The 14,831-nt window shown below is 39.9% G+C and overlaps 2 protein-coding genes across 2 annotated transcripts in view; one reads left to right on the forward strand and one right to left on the reverse strand.

Annotated features, from left to right (window-relative positions):
* LOC135081385 (bridge-like lipid transfer protein family member 3B) overlaps positions 1-5,586 on the reverse strand; it is a 57,109-nt gene extending 51,523 nt beyond the window's left edge. Inside the window, exons 1-2 of the mRNA XM_063976105.1 lie at positions 5,411-5,586; positions 4,729-4,930 (exon numbers count right to left, since the gene is read on the reverse strand). Coding sequence (XP_063832175.1) covers positions 4,729-4,930; positions 5,411-5,454 — 246 coding nt within the window. The 5' untranslated portion in view covers positions 5,455-5,586. The remainder of the gene's footprint in view (positions 1-4,728; positions 4,931-5,410) is intronic.
* A 464-nt stretch (positions 5,587-6,050) lies between these two features.
* On the forward strand, positions 6,051-13,875 carry LOC135081072 (cilia- and flagella-associated protein 97-like). Its single transcript, XM_063975793.1, has 4 exons — positions 6,051-6,215; positions 11,351-11,831; positions 12,283-12,505; positions 13,804-13,875. Exons 2-4 carry the CDS (start codon positions 11,383-11,385, stop codon positions 13,858-13,860), a joined length of 729 nt encoding a protein of 242 aa, XP_063831863.1. The 5' UTR covers positions 6,051-6,215; positions 11,351-11,382; the 3' UTR covers positions 13,861-13,875.
* The last annotated feature ends 956 nt before the right edge of the window (positions 13,876-14,831 follow it).

Genomic DNA, 14,831 nt, shown 5'->3' on the forward strand with positions numbered 1-14,831 from the left:
ATGAAAAAGATAACGCAAGACCCGAAGAATTTCTGGATACCCTAAAACAAAAACTCACTCTAAAAGCACATAGACTAGCTAGGTATAAAAAATCTCAGAACAGGAAAACGGAAAACAAACTTTTTAACACAAATGAGAAGGCATTTTACAGAACTTTAAGGGACGGTAGCAGTACAGGAGACAACATTAATGGAACACCTTCTGAGAATGAACTTAGGGAATACTGGGCTAACATATGGGAGACTCAAATGGAACATAATGAAGAAGCTAAATGGATAGAAGAAGAGCAAAACCGTAGAGACAATATCGATACAATGAGCTTTAAAGAGATAACCGAAGAAGATATTTACGAAGTTACAAGAAAAATGAAGAACTGGAAAGCCGCCGGAGTGGACCGAGTCCATAATTTTTGGTTTAAACATTTCACTGCATTACATAATATCGTCGGCTGATTGCAAGAAGTCATTAACTAGCAGAAACATGATTTCGAGAAATAGCTTAATGAAGTTTGGAGAGAAAAAAGCCATTTAAAAAAATATATAATAGGTAGCGCCGCAATAAAAATGCCGATACATAAAAATAAGTCTTAGTAAAAATTTTTAGTTACTGGCATTTCAAAATAACGTACACAGTATTTAAAAAAAATCAAAATATGAAGTTAATGTCTTTTGACTGACGGCCAACTATAACAAACCAAGAAGTAATTACTTTTTACTTTATCGGATTACCGTGATACATGTTAAATCAAGTTAAATTACGTTTATAATAATATATTAAACAATCATAATAACGAAATAATATTATGTATTATGACCTGTCATCTTCTGGGTCACATTCTAAACAAAAAATTCAGAAACAGTGCAGTGTGGATGACATAGAAAAGACAACACACGAGATGTTTCTTCATGAAAATTTTCGCAACTACAGATGATAAATAATTTTGTAAATCTGTAGCTACGAATTCTTACCTAACCGATGCTAATTGCTAGATAAAAATAGGGTATACACGAGCACAAAATAATCCTCCCTCAGACACTACCGTGTAGAAAATGTTCATGAAGAAAACATCTCATGTGTTGTCTTTTCTATGTCATCCACACTGCACTGTCTCTGTTGGCAAGATTAGATTGAAAGGACGATATCACGATAGTTATTTGAAACCATACCTAATACCTATACACAAATATTCATATCCTAATCTTGCTTATTAGGCCAGTAGAATTAGATTTTAAATCGGAAATAATTCCTACAAAAGATTTTATTGCTTTAATGATGCTTGTTGTTGTTGATTTTTGGCATCGAACCTTAGACCAGGCATACGGCTAGGCAACGTAGTCGTCCAGGAGGATACAAGGAAGAGGGGTAGCCACAGTAGGTAACACAGAGTCGTTCAGGTGAGTGCCAGGAAGAGGTGCAGCAACCGCAGTTAAGGAACGGCTGGGATGAACAAGGATAGGCGCATCCAGTTCGTAAGCCTTGATAGGGTTACACTGGTTAAGGCGCTCCTTTTCAAGACTTGGAAGCCTGCGGGTAACGAGCCATTGGACGTGGAGAGTGGAGAGGGTCATTAATTATAAACATATTTTCTACTTTGCCGAACATTTGCACGAGAACGGTTTGTTCAAAACATATGAATTTGGTCTTATTTAATGCAGGATTAAATGCCCTTCGACCGTCAAGAAGACCACTTTTCGATAGGGTAAGTCCTTTACGCGGTATAACCGGAAAACCGAAAAACGCCCCTTTCGGGGGCCCCCACCACTTAAGCACAACAACGTCGAAGTCGAAAACCTAGGAGAGTCTTTATGGGCAACTAATGAAGCCATTAAAGCACTAAAATCTTTAGTAGGAATTATCTCCGATTTAATTCATTTTTGTGTTTAATTCTACTGGCCAATATAATAATTTTATCACTAATTTGGTTCCAAAGTTTTTTACGCAAAAAGTCATTATAAATCTTTATTAAGTTCTGGCAGTTAGTCAAAACAGAGTGTGTATCGACTATGTTACGACACAAAATCATTAATGGACAATAATTACTTTAATGCTATAAAAATTGACGAAACTGGATTTATCAAGTTTTACAAAAATAAATCTTCCAAAGTACGGCAGATATCAATTTACTGATCTTTGCATAATATAGTATAAGTCGCGGCCAATATCGCCATGCTAGTGTGGACACTTAATGACTTTTTGTAGTTAATGACTTCTTGCAATCAGCCGACGATATACTAGCTAAATTAATTACCGATCTGATTAAAGGAAATACCCCACTTCCACCGTTCCTAACAAAAGGCGTCACTTACATGTTGCCAAAAAGCACTAATACAACTGATCCCTCCCAATACAGACCGATAACTTGTCTCCCTACAATCTACAAATTAATCACTTCTTGTATAACAAATAAAATTTTACACCACATTGAGTCCAACAATATTATAACGGAAGAACAAAAAGGATGTAGACGAAACCACAAAGGGTGTAAGGAGCAACTCATAATAGATTCAACTATACTTAAGCATTCCACCGTATGTAGCAGAAATCTTAGTATGGCCTATATTGATTACAGAAAAGCATTTGATAGCGTTCCCCACACTTGGTTGCTCAGAGTATTAAACCTATACAAAATTGACCCTATCATTATAGATTTTCTGAAGAATGCCATGACTAACTGGAAAACTACTTTAAATTTAACAACTAAAACTAATAACATCACAACACCTGAAATTCAGATAAATAATGGCATTTTTCAGGGAGACTCTCTGAGCCCTTTGTGGTTTTGTCTCGCCCTCAACCCTTTGTCAAATCTTCTCTCACAACTAAACGGCTACAAAACTTCTAAAACCTCAAACATCACACATCTTATGTATATGGATGACATTAAGTTGTATTCAAATAATGAAAAAAATCTGCAGGAGCTTATAAAAATAACTAGTAAATTCAGTTGTGACATAAATATGAACTTTGGATTAGATAAATGCAAAATTATACACGTAAAAAAAGGCAAGCGGACTTGTAGTAGTAATACTGTCGATGATTGTAATATAGCCACGATGGAGGAAGGAGAATTATATAAATACTTAGGTATACAACAGTCAAGAAACATAGATCACAAAACAATTAAAACTAATTTAAAAGCAGAATACATTAAGCGGGTTAATTTAATATGCAAAAAACCTTTATTATCCAAAAACCTATTTAAAGCTCTGAACACATTTGCAATCCCAGTACTGACATACTCATTCGGAATAATTAAATGGTCGAAGACTGATATTAATAAATTGGAAATGAAAACTAGGACATTATTGACAAAACACCGGTATTCACACCCTAAATCTGCGATTGAGAGAATATCTTTAAGAAGACAAATAGGAGGAAGAGGTCTCATTGATTTGCATACGCTGCATGAATCACAAATAACGAACTTACGTAAACATTTCTATCAAAAGGCAGAAGAGAGTAACTTACATTTATCCATTGTAGAAGCCGATAAACACTACACCCCATTAAACTTACAAAACAAACACAGGCCGACAGTAACGCGCGAAGTAAGAGAAGGTTACAAAATTGACAAGTGGAGACAGAAAGAGTTGCATGGAAGACATCTGAAAGAAATCGAGCAGGGAAATATAGATACAGAAGCATCAAACAAATGGCTACAGTTGGGTTACCTATTTCCAGAAACAGAAGGTTTTGCCATAGCTATACAAGATCAAGTCATCAACACCAAAAACTACAGAAAACACATATTGAAAGACGTTACAGCGAGAAATGACCTATGTAGAAAATGCCACAAAGCACCTGAAACAATACAGCACATCACGGGGGCATGTTCTAATTTAGCGCAAAACGACTACACATACAGACACAACCAAGTAGCTCATGTTATACACCAAAAGTTAGCAGTTAAACACAAATTATTAGAAAAATCAGTACCTTACTATCAATATAACCCAAACCCAGTGCTAGAGAACTCCAATCACAAAATTTATTTCGATAGAGCAATTCTTACAGATAAAACTATACATTTCAATAAACCGGATATCATATTAACTGACAAAAAGAACAAAACAACCTACATCATAGACATTGCCATACCCAATAGCCACAATATAAACAAAACAATTACAGAAAAAATGACTAAATATACAGATTTAAAGCAAGAAATAATAAGACTATGGAACCAAACTAAAGTAATAATTGTACCGCTTGTGCTCTCTAGCACAGGGGTCATACCTCAACAACTGAAAAATAGTTTAAATACGTTAGACCTACCGACTAATACCTTTTACAATATGCAAAAAGCTGCAATTCTCAATACGTGCCGAATTGTACGGCGATTCCTACAAGAGGACCATCACTTGGTTAACAACCCGTGAGGTTCTCTTTCAATACCGGAACAACCAGTTCCGAGAATCTTTAAGAAGAAAATATAAATAATAATAAAACGTTTATTTCAGACATTACATCCATATGTGTTAGTCTCTGTTTTAAAATAAGGATAAAAACTATTCTGTTTTTCCTTATGTATCATCCTATCAGTCTACTAAATTTCTTTTAAACTGGTTCAGCAAGTGCAAGTTAACAGATAAATAGACAAACTTGCATTATTTTGCTCTGCAAATCGAGACACAAAAGAGAATCAATTGGTACGAAGTCTTAAGTCACCGCTTAGGATTTGATGGGTTAATAAAGTGAAATAACATTCAGAAAATAAACAAAACTTACCAGCACTATAGGAACAGTCTTCAGTTTGGTCCACTGTATCCTGAACGTAGCCCGGTTGCACCGGGCCGAGGTGAGTCGCACCCATCCTGGCAGCTCGAGCAGGTCCGTCAGCAGGTCCTCATCAAGAGTCAAGTCGTGGAGCTCTCCGGAACCGCGTAGAGCGGACAGAGATATTTGTTCCGGATTTAGGTTTTTTGTAAACCTGTAAATTCAGGATTTAATGGTATAAAATTGGATTATTCGCAAGGATATTTTAAGGCTATTAACACAAATTCGGTGGTTGGAATTAAGCTCTTAATTAGCACTTTGAGCTACATAAAAACATTTAATAAATCATTGAATAAATCTTCATTTTTGTTGTACAGTCTCGGCTTTAAAGCGCCCTTTCTGATAACGTCGTAGGCAATCAGTACCTAATATAGGAGAGAGTATAAGTAATTCAGGCCATATCAAATGTTTATCAAATTATTTGCATGCCATTGACCACATTACATTGTATGAACCCAGCACAAAGAAAATAATATGCACTGCGTCAAAGTTTAGGGATATTCAAGATAGTAAAACTAAGTTCTCGTAAATAAGAAAAGATATAGTACTATCAGCACTAAATCCAATTAATTCAATTAGATAAAATTAAACGAAAAGACATCGATATGTTAAGTCATGGGCGTATTAAACATACCTTGATAAATGTTTCAGCAACTGGTTCTTTATTATAGTAACCATTTTAAACTGTTAATTTGTTGTCTAGCTAATTAATACGAGTAACTTTATAACAAAAATCATTATCGAAACACGAAATTCCCCGAGGTTTTTCTTTTTGTGAATGAAATCAGAAATGAACTCGAATGAATGAATGACTGGTAAATGTCAAAACAACAATCGACCGCGTTCTGTCAGTGTCAGGCAGAAGGTCATCCGGTCAGAGATCCCTTAGTTTTAAGTTAAATTAATTTAAATCATTAGACCATAATCAATACATTGGAGGTGAAAAATAATAATTTACGCTTAATTTAATTATTTGGAGAAGCGCTACTTCAAAGAAGATGCGGCATTTGTTTTTGTGCTGCGTAAAATGGATAACACTTTATGGAAACGGAACGCAAACTTAGCAACCAAAAGGCGCGTTATTTGTTTGCGTATCTCCATGTAGATTTATTGATTTTGTAATAAATGTTTACTACGATTTTACAATAACTTTTACACCGTTTTAGTTGATTATTTTGTGCTTAATTGAAACTTGATACTGGATTGCAACTGGCCGTGTACAATATCGAAGCCTGCAGGAGGTTTGCTAGAAATTAAAAGTAAATTTCAAGTTTGACAAACCAAGTCATTGTTGTGGAAATATTTTGAAACATTTCTACTGGTGTTTTATAACGTTTAATCAATTTATATTCATTTTCAGTCATCAATATTAATAATAAAACGTTTTATTACGCTCGGCTGGTGAATTGAGCCCTAAAATATACCCTGTTGACGTAGAGGTAACAAAATGTAGAGGTTTTACCTTCCAATAAAACCGCCATTGTGCTCCGAGCCTTGTCCGGGGGAATGGGTGAGAGAGCTATTGCTGATTTCATCGTTTTAACAGGTTTTTTCGTCTGGCAACACTGGTTTCCCGCCCTTTTTCCTGCAACATAGACTACAAACCGCGCGAATCATCCCCTCCACCAAGTGTGGGCGCCCATCATGGCGGCCGTCCATCGCTCATTGCTCTCACCAGGGGCAATAAAATGCCCGGACAAGGCTCGGAGCACAATGGCGGTTTTATTGGAAGGTAAAACCTCTACATTGTGCTTCCTCGCCTTGTCCGGGGGAATGGGTGAGAAATGTCTGTTAACACCTGGTGAGGGATAGATGATTAGCGCCTTGACCATAACGGTCCACATATATGTAAATTAATTTAGTTTAAGGTACAAAATTATAACACATTAAATAAAGAAAACTAAACTTTATTTCAACTCTTCATAAAAAAAGCAAATATTTATAATATTATGGTTATTAGTTATTAGCATTATCTAATCATCTAAAGGTAAAAATAAATTTGACATGTTGATAAATTGATTACTCCTAGTATTTCTAATTTCCCTACAATAATGTTTAAGAAAGGTCGAAGCCTGATTCCAATTACCTTTTTTAAGAATTTTGTCAATTGGAACATTGCAAAGCCAATTGAGCGATGCAACAGCTGATCTACTGCTTCCTGGGCTAGCATCAATACCTGCGGCCTTAAAAATAGTTCTTACCCAATTAGCAATTACTGTCCTGGAAGCAGGCTTCGCCTTACCTTGGGTTGTAATAAAAAGTTGCTGAAGTGAGCCTCTTCTCGTAGCTGATAATTCGATGACCTTATGTATCCAATACACTGGGTCCAACATTTGATTTTCGTGGGGGATCAGCTTCCACCCCGATTGCTGATGCCGGGTGGTGTCAGTCTTCGAGCCAAAAGTTGGCCATAGTATAATATTGGAGCCGTCATGCTCCAAATGATCAGAAGACACGTTTAAAAGTGTCAAATCATTAATACGTCTACCTGACACAAGCAATAAAATCGTTGCACAGCGTCGGTTTGCCTCGAATAAAGAGACAACTTCTGGATTATTGTCTTTAAGCCACTGGACTACAAGCTGCGGATCCCAAATTGGCACTTTTTTAACTCTTGGTCGTGTAAGTGTAATAGATTTTAGTACCTGTCTTACGAAGATGTCCTCGCTTAATTTTTTACCTACATGAGGTTCGCATATAGTCGATATTACCGACTTGTGCAAATGAATTGTAGCAGGCGCCAATTTCTCTGTCAAATGAAGATGTGCTAGAAACTTTGCCAGGTCTTTAGCCAAGGGAGTTGAAACTGTGACATTATTCTCCGCGCACCATTTCACCCAGCGGTTCCACGCCGGTTTATATGATAATGTCGTAGACTTACGCCAACCATTAAGCAGCAGAGCCTTTTCTTCTACAGTCCAACTCTGGAGGAGAGAGTCCCAGCTCCAATCAACCATGCTTCCAGAATAAGGTCCTCTACCCTTGGAAGAGAGTAACCTGTGGTCATGTCCACTAACGTCTCGCTCAGGTTCTGAATTTGAACTGGCCCGCTGAGGGCTCTGTTCTGGAGGTCTGGTCTCCAAAACGATTTCGGCCATTTTGGTGCTATCACTATGTATAGGCCGCTGCAACTGTTCAGATGAATTAATACTCGTGGTATGAGAGACGGGGGTGGAAACACCCACCCTAGATTGTAATTCCACTGCCGGCTGAAGGCATTGTGAAACTCCGCTCTCTTGTCCCACGGGTCCATCGACACGTAGCGCTGAACTACGTGCGCTCGAACAGATGCGAAAAGGTCTATCTGTGGAACACCAAATGTCCGAAATAGTTCCGAAGTTACCTCTGGCAGGAGATGCCATTCCGGGATTGGTTTTCCTCGAGACATGCAGTCCGCGATGCCGTTGAAGCATCCCGGTAGGTGTTGACATATGACTACCATCTGTAAGTCCTGGATGAGTTGACATACCTCTCGAGTCTGTGCCATTAGCATTGGAGATCTCGTCCCACCCTGGTTGCGTAAGTAGGCCATCGCCGTCGTATTGTCCGATTGGATCAAAAGACAGGCACCGTGAAGGTCGTGTGCACAGGCTGCTATTGCCTTCTGGATGGCAACCAATTCCTTGATGTTGCTGTGCCAGCGCTGTTGATGAGGAGCCCACTGACCCGACAGGTGAGTGTCGTTCAGTAGGGCACCCCAGCCCTGATCTGATGCATCGGTTACAAGGTGATGTGTGACCTGAGGTAAGTGAATTAATGAGTGTTCGCTCACCGATCGACGCCACCATTGCAGCTCCTCTATTACTTCCTTGGGTAGGCTGTGTCGTTGCTTTGGATGTCCCTGGCGTAGGATTCGTAGGTGACTCTGAAACAAGCGGCAGTGTAAACGACCTTGAGGGACTACATAATTTGCGAAGTTCAACCTTCCTAGTATCGATTGGGCTTCCCTCAATGAGCATGTTTTCCTCGTTAAGAGTCGCTGAAACTCCACACGAAGTTTTAGTACCTTCTGCTGAGGAAGGTATTTTCGATTTGAGGCTGTGTCCCATCGAATCCCTAAGAACTCTAGGTCCTGCGTGGGGCACAATATAGATTTTTCGAAATTTAGGATCCAACCTAGTACTTGAAGTAAGTGTACTGCAGCCGAGGTCTGCTGCTGAAGCAGACTTCGGCTCTGGTTCACAATCAAAAAATCGTCCAAATATACTACTACCCTCATTCCCACTTCTCTTAGCTTTTGGGCTAAAAAATTTGTTATCATTGCGAAACATCTTGGTGCGCATGCTATACCGAATGGAAGACATGTCATCTGGTATAGTTTTTGCCTGAAAATCAATCTTAGGAAGCGTCGATGACTTTGAGCTACATTCACGTGAAAGTAAGCTTGTGACATGTCGATTTTTGTCAACCAATCGCCTGGTTGAAGGAATTTGGGTATCTCGAAGTGCGACACAAGATAAAATTTCTTTACCGAAATATATTGGTTTAGGCATTTTAAATTGAAAATTGGTCGATATGATTGATCCGTCTTCTCTATTAGGAACAACGGTGAAACAAAACTGGGACTCACCTGAGCTGGTTCGATTATGTTTGAATCGATCATTTTTTGCACTTCTATACACATTTGTGGGGTATCCGGAGTCTGATAATAATTTAGATTTGGAATAATCAGCGGGGGCTTTTTTACGAATGGTATTCGAAAATTTGAAATCATATTCAAAATCACCTTTGGAGTTTTTAGAGCTACCCACCTCTCGAGAAAATGTTTCAAGCGCCCTGCTTGAAACACTCTCGAGTCAATCATAACGACGTCTTTTGGAATCTCCGCCGTGACGTCGTCCACTAGATTTTTTATTTGAGTCATAAGAGTACTTTCGTTTCCCTCGCGATGACAAGTCTTGTTTTGAACTCTGAACTGATGGTCCGTTAGTATTTCCTCGAAAGGAGGTTAAATATTGATTCTTTGGAGCAAATTTTGGAGGTTGTCCTTTAAAGGAAACATTAGTTGTTTTTGCAAGTTGGGGTTTTTGAAAAACTTTTGTAGGACCACCCTCTTTCTCTAGCAAAGAATTAAATTGATCCGGCTGAAATAAAAATTCCGGAGATGGTGGGATCTTTTTGAATTTATCAGCCGTGAAGTTATTTGAAACCGATTTCAAAAGTTCAGTTCGTCGATTGTTAATGATTGAAGCTCGTTTTCCGCAAATAATTTGCATAATATTGTTAGAAATTTCATTGTAATCCTTATCCTCACAAAATAATTCCTTGATTTTAGCACTAAATTCATCATAGGAGACGGACTGCAAGTCCTTCACCCAAGTCAACAATTGAGTAACATTATTTTGCAACATTCCTCTTTGTAAAAGTATGGCATTTGATAAAGCCGCGAACGTGCGTTCACATGAGGGTAGAAATTTATTTTTATCGTATGGTTTCAAATCGTCGTTCGTTTCCAACTCGACAAAACCAGGTTTAGATAAATAAGATTTTTGTGTATCAATGAAATTAATGTTCAACCAATCAGGTGACCCAAATAGTTGCAATGAGTTAATGATGTCAAATCGATCCTGGTCAGTTTTACCAAAACCAGATTCTTTTAATGTTGTTTGCAAGGATTTTAAACAAAACTCTTTACTACCCTCATTTTGCAATTCTGTTTCTAAGGTGGCCGTGGGTGTACTATCTGTAGCACCCGGCAAAATTGATTGACTTGGGATTTCGTTGTTTTGAACAATATTATGCATAAAATTCGTTAATACTTCAACTTGGTTACACAAATTTTCTAATAAAGTATCGGAATTGTGGTACTTAGCTCTTTTTGCAGAATGCCGCCAATTAGCCCGTTCTATCGAGCTACTTGAAGAAGAGGAACTTGTTGATGGTGCCCTCCGTCTTCTTCGCCTCTTCCGGCTCCTTTCAGCATCACCAGACGATGAGGCGTCCATGTTGAATATTTTTTCTGAATAAACTGACAGGACTTCCTCTTAACCTTGTTAATCCTGCGAAGTTCAGCAACGCAATGAGCGATGGACGGCCGCCATGATGGGCGCCCACACTTGGTGGAGGGGATGATTCGCGCGGTTTGTAGTCTATGTTGCAGGAAAAAGGGCGGGAAACCAGTGTTGCCAGACGAAAAAACCTGTTAAAACGATGAAATCAGCAATAGCTCTCTCACCCATTCCCCCGGACAAGGCGAGGAAGCACAATGCCAAGATAACGCAATAGATTAGTTAAAATGTATTTATTTATTTATGTAGTTAGTAAAACGTAAAATAATAATAGAAAAAAATGAACTACCTATAATGATAATTTAAATCAATATCACTATACTTTTGACCCATCTCTCGCCTAGCAATGATTACCATTAGGTACTATTTACTTACTTGTACTGCGTTTCATAAAGTTGATTGATTGCCACAAGGGTAAATGTAATGTAGTACCTACTTACCTACCTGCCTAACTTATTCACACATTTTATCCGTTAAATCCGCGTACTTATTATCTGCATAAACTTATCCAGGCAATAAGCACACCCCAAATACCATCGCAGTAAAGTTTATTTTAATTTTTTTAGCGGTACACAGTATTTGCACGCTTGACCGCACAATGTCACACAGAGACAGCAAGGTAGAGGGCAATTACATCGACGCGGATTTCTCCTCCGGCGATTCTAACCGACCGAAAACCAAACAGCTGTACCAGGAGGAAAACAATAACGAAGTCAATGAGCTGTCCAAGGAATTGTCGGAGATGGGTTGTATTGTCGACGCGATGAAACGGCCCCCTAACATCTGCGTGGAGACATGCGTCTATGATTCGGAGACGGAGGAAGAAAAGAGCAAGTCTATCGAGGAAGAAGAGGATGGATATTCTGACGAGTTTGAGGAGGACAAAAGCGAGGAGGAGGAGGAGTCGATCAAAACGCAGCCCAAATCCGCCAGTGATATTAGCAAGAGCCAGACTGTTCCGTCTTCCATGAAATTGTCTAAAAGTCAGTCTTCTATGTCACATAGGCCTCCAGGCTCGGTTACAGGGCGATCTACGACTGATTATGGGTAAGTTCTAACGAATAGGAACAATGACACATTCAATGTTCATTGTATGAAGGGTAAAGTCTTCCAGGGTGCATCAGTATCCCTAATTAAAACACCTCTCCGGTAAAATAAGATCACGAATCACGATCAGCTGTAAGGACAAATTGTCTTTTTACGTTTAGTGTTATAGACGCCTCCTTTTAGCCTAGGCGACCACCCACTTTTAGTTGGCCGATAATTGGGTCGGGCTGTTAATTAGTATGGAGATGTATGAAAGTGCGTACATCACACCGATTTGGTATTGGCCGATTCTCCATACAAAAATCGGGCCCAACTATCGGCCGCCTAAAAGTCGGTGGTCTGCGCCTAGGCTTACTCTAGATGCCGACAATAAAGACAAAGTTAAACTGTTCAAGCTAATTATCTACCTTTTTGACAAGACTAAAACGATTCTCTATCTTCACTTCTTCAGGTCAATATCAGTCCCGCCAACACGCAGAATCAACATGTCTTTCACAAACGAGAGGTTGCGCGAGATCGAGAGGCACAACCACATCCTGCTGACCAAGATCCTCAGCGCGAGGAACAGCAGGAAGTCTTCCATACCCCCACGGGAGCAAGCTTCGAGGAAGCCAGTACCTTCAGCGGCGGTGTCGAGAAAGAACCAGCAGCGGCAGATCGATCGCGACAACATGGTGAGGACTTACAGCTAAATAAGTGACGACCATTGAGTTGTCTTAACGAAATCTTCCATCCCCCGAAGGGAGCATGACTTGGAGCTAAAACAAATGACGATCATAATCATAGAGTTGTCGTAATAGTTAGTGCTTCCCACGGGAGCTAGCGGCAAAGCCAGTTCCATCTGCTGCAGTGTCGAGAAAGAACAGCGGCAGATCGATCGCGATTCGCGACAACATGGTGAGGACTTGTAGCCAAAATATTGACCATTGAGTTGTGGTACAGTTAATGAAGTCTTCCATTCTTGTCGTAATCAAGTCTTCTATCCCCCCACGGGAGCAGGCGGTGAGTAAGCCAGTACCTTCAGTTGCGGTGTCGAGAAAGAACCAGCAGCGGCAGATCGATCGCGACAACATGGTGAGTACTTGCAAAACAAATGACGACAGTTATCGTACTATGTAGACTAAGTCTTCCATCCCCCCACTCGAGCAGGCGGCGAGGAAGCCAGTACCTTCAGCAGCGGTGTCGAGAAAGAACCAGTAGCGGCAGATCGATCGCGACAACATGGTGAGGACTTGCAGCTAAAACAAATGACGACCATTGAGTTGTCTTAACGAAGTCTTCCATCCTCCCACGGGAGCAGGCGGCGAGGAAGCCAGTACCTTCAGCTGCGGTGTCGAGAAAAAGCCAGCGGCAGATCGATCGCGACAACATGGTCTTGCAGCTACATGCCCACCCCAGAAAGATTTCTTTTTTTTTCCACAACGAGGAACCTCTTGGCCTGTATCTCACCTGATGGTAAGTGACGATCAGGCCGAAGGTGGAAGCGAGCTTCACAGAGCTTCGAGCAGGATTTCTAACTTTCGCGCGTTAGCTAAGTATGTGGGTTTCAGCAGAATAGATTAGACTACCCCCATTCTTGCCCAACAGGCTGCCGAAAAAGGCGACTAATGCCCGTTTTCACCATCAATCCCTAATTTTTAAGTGACCCCTATGAAAACAAAATTCCTGTTAAGTGTTACCATAGTCACTTAAAATTTAGGGATTGATGGTGAAAACGGGCATCAGGGACTTGAAACGAACAGCCCTCCCAAACCCGTCTGGCCAGCGGCAGCGTGAAGGTCTAGTTAAATTCTGATTTTGCCTCTTGGTAAATTGAAAGGGTCATGCTCCTCCGGCGGAGACTGCTAGTGTGATGATTGTAGATTTGTAGACCAAGTCCTCCATTTGTCTTTCGTAAATGCTCCTGGTCGTGCTTCTGTAGATGACTGTAAATAACTTGATGACGATGATGAATCTTTGTTCCCCGTTTCAGATCCTCCTGAAGAAGATCCAGCGCGCCAAGTCGTCGGTGCCGAGCGTGCGCCGCTGATGCCGCGCGCGTCCGGCGCCGAGCCGGGCCGCGGGCTTGTTGTTACTTGTTTATTATACGGATTTATATTCATTGCTGTTTTATTTTGAAACGTGAATCCCTGATAGAGAAAGGAACATAAGACTTTTGGTTTCACAGATCGCGGATAGGAGATATCTGATAGATTAGAGTCATAACCAGCAATTAGATGTTCAGGATTGTTGTGGGGCTGCCACGGAACGCAGTATTGTATCAGTAGGTACGCAAACTATCTGCAGAATGTCTAGTAGAGACTACCAGACATTAGCAGATTTTAGTCCTTTACTGTTACTCTTACCGTAGAGTCAAAAGTAAAGTAACTAATAGTGAAGTCTATCAGAGACACATATTTAGAGAGGCAGTCCCCGTACCTATCACGAATTCTCACGACCTTTTTAAGAAATGCCAGTTCCTTGAAAAGCCTGAAGTCAAGTTTTTCCAGATCATTTCTTTTCTTCTTTTACACTACAGATTACTTAACTATTAATAAACTGTCAGCACTCGTCATAATCCTAATTTACCCGCGCTTTGCCCAAGTGCGCTCGCGCATAGAGAACGTTTTTCAGCTGCTTCAAAACACACATAAATCAAGTCTGACTAAGCTGCCGGTTCACAAATGAGCTGATTCACACGTGAATCACAATATTAGTAAGTGTTGCTAACCCAGCCAGTGAATAAAAGTACCTACTATCAGATATCGTCATGTAAAGTACCGAAATAAACAATAGAATTTGTTTATTCAGGTACTTTGGATCCGCGGTGCTTAGTTTCCAAAGTCAGTGCTTTGCTGACAGTGGAAGGAGAGCCCCTAAAATAGCTAACCTAGGTAAGTATAGGTTTTAGTACACTTACTAATCAGTAACAATTATGTACTTCAATTGTTAAAACATGTTCTTGTACGAGTAGATATTATGTAAACAAACACGTTGTCACCTAATGAGTTCACATAAACT

The sequence above is a fragment of the Ostrinia nubilalis genome, chromosome 19 (assembly GCF_963855985.1).
Source record: "Ostrinia nubilalis chromosome 19, ilOstNubi1.1, whole genome shotgun sequence".
Lineage (NCBI taxonomy): Eukaryota > Metazoa > Arthropoda > Insecta > Lepidoptera > Crambidae > Ostrinia > Ostrinia nubilalis.

Coding starts and splice junctions, on each gene's coding strand:
- LOC135081072 (XM_063975793.1), top strand. CDS start 11,383: ATGTCACACAGAGACAGCAAGGTAGAGGGCAATTACATCGACGCGGAT. Junction 11,832..12,282: donor CGATCTACGACTGATTATGG/GTAAGTTCTAAC, acceptor TCACTTCTTCAG/GTCAATATCAGTCCCGCCAA. Junction 12,506..13,803: donor AGATCGATCGCGACAACATG/GTGAGGACTTAC, acceptor TCCCCGTTTCAG/ATCCTCCTGAAGAAGATCCA.